General features: G+C 42.9%; 1 protein-coding gene and 1 long non-coding RNA gene across 2 annotated transcripts in view; one reads left to right on the forward strand and one right to left on the reverse strand.

The window, feature by feature from the left end:
* Positions 1-266, reverse strand: part of LOC144507838 (uncharacterized) — a 30,901-nt gene extending 30,635 nt beyond the window's left edge. Inside the window, exon 1 of the long non-coding RNA XR_013500148.1 lies at positions 128-266. This is a non-coding gene — a long non-coding RNA (uncharacterized LOC144507838). The remainder of the gene's footprint in view (positions 1-127) is intronic.
* Positions 41-7,138, forward strand: ndufa12 (NADH:ubiquinone oxidoreductase subunit A12). The gene is made up of 4 exons (XM_078235224.1): positions 41-496; positions 2,314-2,396; positions 4,197-4,284; positions 6,864-7,138. The coding sequence occupies exons 1-4, from the start codon at positions 408-410 to the stop codon at positions 7,042-7,044; spliced, it is 441 nt and encodes a 146-aa protein (XP_078091350.1). The 5' UTR covers positions 41-407; the 3' UTR covers positions 7,045-7,138.
* The last annotated feature ends 2,448 nt before the right edge of the window (positions 7,139-9,586 follow it).

Below are 9,586 nucleotides of genomic sequence, written 5' to 3' on the forward strand. Positions count from 1 at the left end.
CGGTATTGTCAGCTGACCGCGGGTGGCGCTGTCGGGCGGTGCTTTCAGCTCAGGGAAAAGCAGGAAAAGCTGGAAAATCTCAGCAGGTCTCCCTTCGTAAGAGCTGGGTGCGTTGCTGTCAACTCACCGCGGGTGGCGCTGTCGGGCGTGTTGTCAGCTGACCGTGGGTGGCGTTGTCGGGCGGAGTTGTCAACTGGCCGGGGATGGCGGTGTTGTCAACTGACCGCGGGTGGCGCTGTCAGGCGGTGTTGTCAGCTGGCCGGGGATGGCGCTGTCAGGCGGTGTTGTCAGCTGGCCGGGGATGGCGCTGTCAGGCGGTGTTGTCAGCTGGTCGGGGATGGCGCTGTCGGGCGGTGTTGTCAGCTGGCCGCGGGTGGCGCTGTCGGGCTGCTGGAAGCCACTGAGAAATGGCTGACATTCTCCCGGTGTTCAAACGGGGCTGGACCCAGTTTTGGAGTCACGGCGGACTCAATGGTGCCTTTTGGAAGCTCCTGAGGTGAGAATAGAAGAAGGGGAAGGGGACTCAGCTCGAAGTAGATTAATTTTGATGCTGCACAGGGATTTGGAGCGACGGTGGGATAGAGTCAGGGTCACCCTGAGGGGAGGGGAGGAGGAGGGGAGGGGGGAGGGAGAGAAGGTGTGAGAGTCACTTAGGGAGAGACAGGAATAGTGTGATGGACTAGGAGAGTGAAGTGAATAAACAAGAAAGGACATCAAACCAATAAACAAGGAGAGGTTTGAATGGAAATAAGGGTGTAAGATAAACTAGCTGTAAGGTAAGAGCAGAGCTGAAAATCCAAAAAGTGATGAAGATACTAGAAATATTCCAGAATCTCAAATTGGGCATGTCAAATTGAAGGCATGAAAATTGTGAGAAAGTTTGAGAAGCTAAAAAGTGTGAGCAAAACCATCAGGGCAGGATGAGAATGACTAGGTAATAGACATCATGTATGTGGGTATAGTGTGTGTGTGAGGAAGGATGGGGCACTTGATGCAATGCAGTTTGTGTGTGGTATGTTCTCAGAATGTTACCTTCCAAAACTACAAGACTTAAGAGTCAGTTGAGGCTGGACTATTTTTTATTTTAATGTTTAAGAGTAAACAGATGATGATGTTTTGGTATTGAATACTTGCACGCTTGAAATTGCTAGAAAGTGTGTTTAAAAATCTAATGTCCTATCTGGAACAAAAGTCAAAAAGTTCAACTCCCTCCATACAACACTGTGGGAGTACCTACACACAACTGCAAAGGGATTCAAGGAAATTGTAACCATTTTGGGGCGGCACGGTAGCACAGTGGTTAGCACTGCTGCTTCACAGCTCCAGGGTCCTGGGTTCGATTCCCGGCTCGGGTCACTGTCTGTGTGGAGTTTGCACATTCTCCTCGTGTCTGCGTGGGTTTCCTCCGGGTGCTCCGGTTTCCTCCCACAGTCCAAAGATGTGCGGGTTAGGTTGATTGGCCAGGTACAAAATTGCCCCTTAGAGTCCTGGGATGTGTAGGTTAGAGGGATTAGCGGGTAAATATGTGGGGGTAGGGCCTGGGTGGGATTGTGGTCGGTGCAGACTCGATGGGCCGAATGGCCTCCTTTTGCACTGTAGGGTTTCTATGATTCTATGATTCTTATACATCATACACAAGGTTTTCATATTTTACAGGAAAGTAAAATATAAAATATAACCCTGAGAAGAAAGAAATATAAATCCAGAAATGCAAGGTCTTTTAAAGGATCTTTAACCTTGAAGCCCCAGTCGCAGTGTGGTGTTTAATTATTTGCATTGTCAGCTCTTTTGAGGGGTGGGGTGGGATGGGTGGCGGAGCTGTATTTTGAAAGCTATTTGCCAGTTTTTCAGGATGCCCGCACCTGGACATTCTCTCTTCCACCTTCTTCCGTCGGGAAAAAGATAACAATAGTCTGAAGTCACGTACCAACCAACTAAAGAACAGCTTCTTCCCTGCTGTCATCAGACTTTTGAATGGACCTACCTCACATTAAGTTGATCTTTCTCTACACCCTAGCTATAATTGTAACACTACATTCTGCATTCTCTCATTTCCTTCTCTATGAACGGTATGCTTTGTCTGTATAGTGCACAAGAAACAATACTTTTAACTGTATGCTAATACATGTGACAATAATAAATGAAATCAAAATTAGCATGCCCAATTACAGAATAGTTTGAGGTTAAGTTCCTCATGTCATTATCCCAAGATGACCATTTTAAATACCTGTGAATTTTAATTGAAGATTATTTTCTTTAGGCTGAATATTGACACCTCTGCCTAATACCATCAATGGGTTTTCTCTTTTCTAGAACAAGTGAGTTAAAAACTGGGAAGTTTGTTGGTGAAGATAAGCATGGTAATAAATATTATGAAGACAAACGATACTTCTTTGGTAAGCACCTGTTTATTGATCAGTGAAGTTGATATTGCAGTGCAGTGCGTATTCTGTTTGTGTCAGTCTTAACTCGATGGTGGCTTATTTGCTTCTGGGTCAAGAGGCTGTAAGTCCCACTTCAGATATTTCAGCCCATAATCCAGCTGACACTCGGGGGAGAGTTCTCCACTGTCAGGACTGCATGTCTTTCAGATCAGACATTAACCCAAGGCTCCATTTTCCGCCTGTAGATGGACATTTAAACTTTGGGCGCATTATTTCAAAGGGGAATCTGACCAGCAACATGAAAACAATGTCACTGCTGTTTGTGGGGCCTTGCTCTGTGAATTGATTGCTGTATCTCCCAGCGTTACAGCAATGACTGCATTTTGCCGCATGTTATACATGTCTCCTGACTTACTGAGATCATAAGAATTAAGAACAGGAGTAGGCCATTTGACCCTGTTCCATACCATTGAATAAGATCAAACAAAGAACAATACAGCACAGGAACAGGCCCTTCGGCCCTCCAAGCCCGCGCCGCTCCCCGGTCCAGGATTGAATCCTGAATCCAGGATCCCCGCCCAATTTTCCAGCCTATCTACATACCATGGTAGATCTCTATCTCAGCTACACTTCCCACACTATCCAAAAATCTATCAACCCCTGGCTTGAATATACTCCACCAATAAGTATCCTCTGGGGTAGAAAATTCCAGTTCCCTTTGCGTGGAAAAATTTCTCCGCATCTCAGTGCATAACAGCAGGGAGAAGATGCTGGAGTCTATTTTCAAAGATGTGAGAACAAAGCATTTGTCGAACATTAGTGGGATTGGATAAATCCAGCGTGGATTTATGAAAGGTAAATCATGCTGAACACATTACTGGAGTTTTTTGATGATGTAACTAGACAAGGGAGAACCAGTGAATGTATATCGAGACTTTCAGAAGATTTTTGATAAGGTCCCTCTTAAGAGTTTAGTGGACAAAATTAAATTATATGGGATAGGGGATAATTTATTGGCATGGTTGACAGACAGGAAACAGAGTGCGAATAACTGGATATTTTTTCCAAGTGGCAGGCAGTGACTAGTGGGGTACCGTGCGGATCAGTGTTTGGGTCCCAGCTGTTTACGATATATATATAAATGACCTGGATGAGGGAACCAAATGTAAAACTTCCAAATTTGTTGATGACACAAAACTGGGCGGAATTGAGAGTCGGATACGAGGAAGGTTCAGGGTGTTTTAGACAAGTTGAGTGAGTGGGCAAACACATGGCAGATGCAGTACAACACATCTAAATGTCAAGTTTATACACTTTGGTGTGAGAAACAGAAAGGAAGAGTATTATTTAAATAATGATAAATTGAGAAATCTGGATGTACAAAGGATTCTGGGTGTCCTTATAAACCAGTCAATGTGCTCCCTCTATGGCAAGAATATTGTTTCTTAGGTAGGGAGACTGCATGCAATACTCCAGGTGTGGTCCTGCCTAACTGTACTAAGACATCCCTACTACGGAACTCAAGTACTCTTGCAATGAAGGCCAAAATACCATTTGTCTTCCTAATATTCTGTCTTCAGTTTAATAAGCCAGTTTGTTTCCTCACATACTGAACTGAACCCTTACTGTGCTGAATTCCAGGGGTCATATGGCATTGCTATGATCCAATCAGTGCTTTCTGAGGTGTCTCATCATTACTATTGAGCACTGCAGATTGGGGTTGTATCAATACATCCAACGATAATGGAAAAAGTTGAATGATTCGTTTGTCTGTAATAGTTTGTTGATCATATTAATTCTTTCAATTTCTAGGTCGACATAGATGGGTTGAATATACCAGCGAGATGAATGGAAAGAACACATATTGGGAAGTGGATGGGAGCATGATCCCTCCAGAATGGTAAGCCTCATTAAGGACTTGTTTTTGCAGTTGTGAGAATGCTTACTTCAGAGAGCTCCACTTTGTTCACTAACAATTGTGCTTGATTGGCTGAATGATGCACGCACAAGCAAGCACGTGCACAAATAGACACACTGAAACACGTACACACACTCTGTGGCGCACATATATGCATGTGCACACGCAAACATACCAACAGCTCCAGTCCAAATTGTGTATACCAGGAGTGCAGCATATTTGAAGTATTAGTTTCTACTTATGAGCTCCTTTGCATTACAGTAAGTGCCCAACAGGATTGCCAACTGTTCAGGATGGTCTTTGAGTCTCTGAGGATTAAAGATTCGTCTCTTGGAGACTGTTCTGAGTAACCCAGGAGAAAAATCATAATTGCATTTAAAGTTTAAAAGAAAAGTTATTTTCTATTAGTTACAAAAATTTTGGATGTTGGGTAAAAAAGCTGTTTGAGGAATAAAGTCAATTCACTTTCTGATTGGCCAGGAAAGTGGTGCACTGCGAATATGAACAAGTTGTGTAACCAATGGCAAGAGTGTTGGGGCAGGTTGATTGGAGTCAGGAGAGTATCTGGTGATGCTGTATGTAGCTTCCAGTACACGCATATGCACTGCACTGCCGGCCTGGCGCCCAATCGTAAATTGGTTGTCAGCGAAATTCTTAGCACACTGAGGATTATCTAGCAAATGCTGTCCCAATTGTGAAATCGCATCAAATGTTTTGAGTTTGACAAGCACAGTCTGATTGGACATGGCCAACACCTGCCTCGTTGCGAACCACAGCTGGAGCATGCTGTTTGATACAATCTACCAGCCTTTGGGACGTACGGCCTACTTGCCTAACACCACTGTGTGAGAGGCAGAGCATCTTTTCAGTTTGATGTCAGCATTAGTGGCAAATTCCACTTTTGTTGCTACTGCATAGTGGCAGCGTGAAGCTCAAATTGTGGATTTGAAGCTACATATCTTAATGTACGGGACGCTATTCTTTGCAGACAGAAAGAACATGTACACACATTGCGCCTGTTTCAGCTAAACAAAGTAAGTGACAGCCATTTGCTGATTCATGCCTCAGGGCAATGCCTCAACCAATCAGAGTCAAACTGCCTGGTTTGAATTTTCAAAAAATGCTTGGCAATTAATGGTAATGCTGCTACCAATCAGACTCTACTTGTCAACCGGTCAGCACTTCTCATACAGTATAGATTGTTGTTTCTCCTGATGTTGGTATTCTTGTGAAGTGTCCTGATGAGTACAAGATGAAAAGCTTCAACATGTCTTTTTTTTTTAGCAATGCTCACATTCTGTACTATCAACTGACTCGCTCTCAGTGCCTTGTTCCAGAGGCTCCTCCTGCCAGCTTTTAATGATTTCTGTACCTATACCCCAGGATCTCTCTGCTTTAGTGCTAGATTCCATTTTTCCCTCTCTTTACGAAAATGTGCTATTTCACATTTGTCATATTGCATTGGACATCACTGCAAAATATATCTCATGTATCAACTGTAATGCTTTGCACTTTTCCCGTTTCCATCTGTGTTGCTATTTTGCTGTTTGAACTAATTTGCCCTGATCAATCAACCTTCCCGGATGGTGGAAGCACCTGGAAAGCTTTGCACATAAGGAACAGGAGGAGGCCATTTGCCCCTTTGATCCTGCTCTGCTATTCAGTAAGAGCCATAGCTAATTTTCTGCCCCAACACCACCTACCCATACTATCCCCATATCCCTTAATTCCCTTAGTATTCAAATATCTATTGATCTTAAGTTTTAAATGTACACATTTCATAATGGCACTCTGTATGCATGTGGGCATGTCAATGTTTTTATACTTTTCACTCTTAGGCCAATATGAGTATCATCATTTGTTATGATCAGGGATGCATCAAATGGCAATGAAGCAGATTCAGTGGATGTTGTTTCAATGAACCAGCACAAGAATGGGCTGAATGGCCTCCAAGTATACCACACCTACTGGTACCTCTCTATCGTTCCTACACTACATCCTCAAAAGACTCTAATAGATTTGCCAAACACCATTTCCCTTTTGTAAAACCATGCTGACTTTATCTGACCACATTATTTTTAAGTACATTAAGACTACTTTGTTAATAAGTTTAAACATTTTCCCGACAGCTGATGTCAGGCTAACAGGCCTGTAGTTCTCTGCATTCTCTCCCTCTCTCTCCTTTCTTGAATAGTGATGTTACATTTGCTCACTTCCAAGTCAATGGGATGATTCTGGAGTCCGGAGCAGCCCCACATGGTGATTATGAAAGGGGTTGAACTTAGGGACAATTTAGCCTTGTTGGGTTGGATCATTTATCTTACTTTGGTAAGATGGTGAGACACCACGAGGTGGGTGCATTCACATTTCCTCATCTGTTAGCCAGTGCTTTTGATTTGTGGATTGTGTGTCTTGTATCTGTCTGTAGAATGGGGTTGCTGATTGTTTGGCCCATTCTCCATGTGGGAACCATGTCTAAGCACAGCTGGGCACCACTTCAGTGTTTTTGAAGTTTCTGCAATGGTCATTTTGTTCATTTTTATTCTCCCTGACTACCTTAGGCATTGCTGGATTCATTACAGTACCGAGAATCCTCCAAGCACCCACCCTCCAATCGACCGGAAGTTTATCTGGAAGGCACATCAGTTTAACGTGAGTGGTACACCGAGGCAGTATGTACCTTATTCAACTACTCGCAAGAAGATTCACGAGTGGGTCCCACCACAAACCAGTGGGAAATGAACAGGCACTGGATCAACTTTACTGTAAATTGTACTTTCCATTTTGACTTTCTCTGTATGGACAGTGAGCACCAATAAAATTATAATGTACACATTTTCCTTGGAATTGTCTGTCATTTTATAGATTGGCATCCATCTGCCCTCAATAGAGTTTATCTTAAAATTGGGTGTGGCTATACAGTCAGAAAAAGGTAAGATTATTGTCCGTTGTAATTTTAAAAAAACTATTAATTCTAATATGATGAAGGTTTGCAACACGGAACCTTTCACCTCAAGATGTCCCAAAAGTGTTTCCATAACTAGTTAAATATTTTTCGAGTGTAGTCACCGTTGAAATGTAGGAATTTAGGCAGCTACTTTGTGCACAGCAAACTCCCACAACCAGATAATGTACTTCAGTGCTTGAGGAATAAGTATTGAGCAGGACAGCAGGGAGTTCTTCCTGGTATCCTGGCCAATATTTACTCCTCAATCAACATCACTGAAACAGATTATCTGATCACTATCAGATTGTGAGAGTTTGCTGAGATCAATTTGGCAACCCTCTTACAACAGTGACTACGAAAAAGTACTTAATTGGCTGCAAAGCGCTTTGAGGTGTCTGGTGGTCACGAATAGTGCTACACAAATACAACTGCTTTTAACTTTTTTCAAAAGGTACCAAACCATCCTATCTACAAATCAAATATTATTTCTAGGCTAATAAATTTGAGAAATAGAGAAGTTATGCAAAACTTTGTATCAAGCCTAGATGAGACAAAGCATTGAATACCACTGGTACGGACAGCTCTGATCACTATAACAAGGATGTAGAAGCGCTGCAGAAGGTGAAAAAAAACTTCCTGTGGATAACAGAACTGAGGTTATATCAACAGGAAAGGTTGAAATTGCTGGGTCTGTTTTCTCTTGAAGATTGAAGGGTGGAGATAATTTTGACAGGGTGTTGTTTCCACCTGTGGGGAGTAGCAAAATTAAAGACCATCATTATAGTCACCAAGAAATCAACTAGACATTGGAAAGAAAGTTCTTTACTCAGAGAGTGGTGAGATTGTGGAACTCATTACCACAGGGAATCACTGTGGCAAATTGTATTGGTGCAATTAAGAGAAAGCTCAATAAGCATAAGGGTGAATGGGTTAGAGTTGCATTGATAGAAGTTAGATGGGAGGAGATGCCAGTGGAACATAAATGGTGGCATGGACCAAATGGCCTGTTTTTGTGTATATTTTACATAATTCTACAATAACTATACCATCCTCTACCAACCTCTGAATATACGCAAGCACCCTACCTCACAATGGGGTGCTTGTTGAACAGAATGGTGTGGAGTGATGGGTGCTGGAATGGACCCTCATGATGGCAGCTGCTATCCTAGAGGGAGTGGCTTTTAGCAACTTTCCTTTTGCAGAGCTAAAGGGTCCAGATCCGGGCCTGATGCAAAGTTAGTGGGAGCCTTAAGGCTGGAGGATAATCGTACACACTAGAACAGAACATTGTATAACAGGCTGCAACTCGTCTACATGTCACAGTGACACATTCCACAGGCTGTGACTGTGACACTCAATGGATAGTAAGTGATCAAAGGTCCATTACTGCAGCAGTGAGTGGTAGAGAGTAACTGTAGTTATTGAGGGACCATGACAAGCTCTACATTTTTTAAACTACTTGCAGTTGGAATTAAAAGTTGCTTTTGCAGATGCAGATTATAAACAGCAGGGGGTGTAAGTGATGTACATCTGTGCTCCCTTTGGTTTCCAAGTTCAGGAAGATCGAGAACCTCAGTGTCCTTCCTCTCAGTGGCTCTCAAATCACTACAGATCAATTGAAATGGACACTGGTGTGTCATATGAACTGTAATTAGAAGGGAATTGAAGAAGTGAAGGAACAGTGTGTTCTAGGTGCAGTGAGTCATTGTTGGTGGGGCATGAGTTTTCCATTTCTCAATTGCTTTTGGGAGAACAAAAGTTGCAGAAAAACGGCTACACCTCTTAGAATCATAGCGTGCAGAAGGTCATTCGGCCCGTTGTGCCTATGGCAGCTCTATGAAAAAAATAATCCAATTGACTCAAGCAGGAAGTGAAGGGTATAATCAATGGGTGTTTTTGTGACTGGAAGGTGATACCAGTAGGGTTCCACAGGGCTCAGTCCTGGATCTCTTGTTATTTGTAGTAGATATAGAAACATAGAAACTAAAAGCAGGAGTAGGCCATTTGGCCCTTCAAGCCTGCTCCGCCATTCATCTTGATCATGGCTGATCATCGAATTCAATATCCTGATTTCCCCCCCCCCATATCCCTTGATCCCTTTAGCCCCAAGAGCTATATCTAATTTTGTCTTGAAATCGGACAATGTTTTGGCCTCAAATATGTTCAGTGGTGGTGAATTCCACACATTCACCACCTTCTGGCCTTTACTGCCTGCTGTGTCTGCACGCTTACTTTCAGCAATTGAAGCATAAGGACTCCCAGGTTTCTTTGAGTATCCACCTCTCTCAATTTACACCCATTCAAGTAATAATCTGTCTTCCTATTATTGCTACAAAG

Source organism: Mustelus asterias, chromosome 19 (genome assembly GCF_964213995.1).
Source record: "Mustelus asterias chromosome 19, sMusAst1.hap1.1, whole genome shotgun sequence".
NCBI classification, from domain to species: Eukaryota; Metazoa; Chordata; class Chondrichthyes; order Carcharhiniformes; family Triakidae; genus Mustelus; species Mustelus asterias.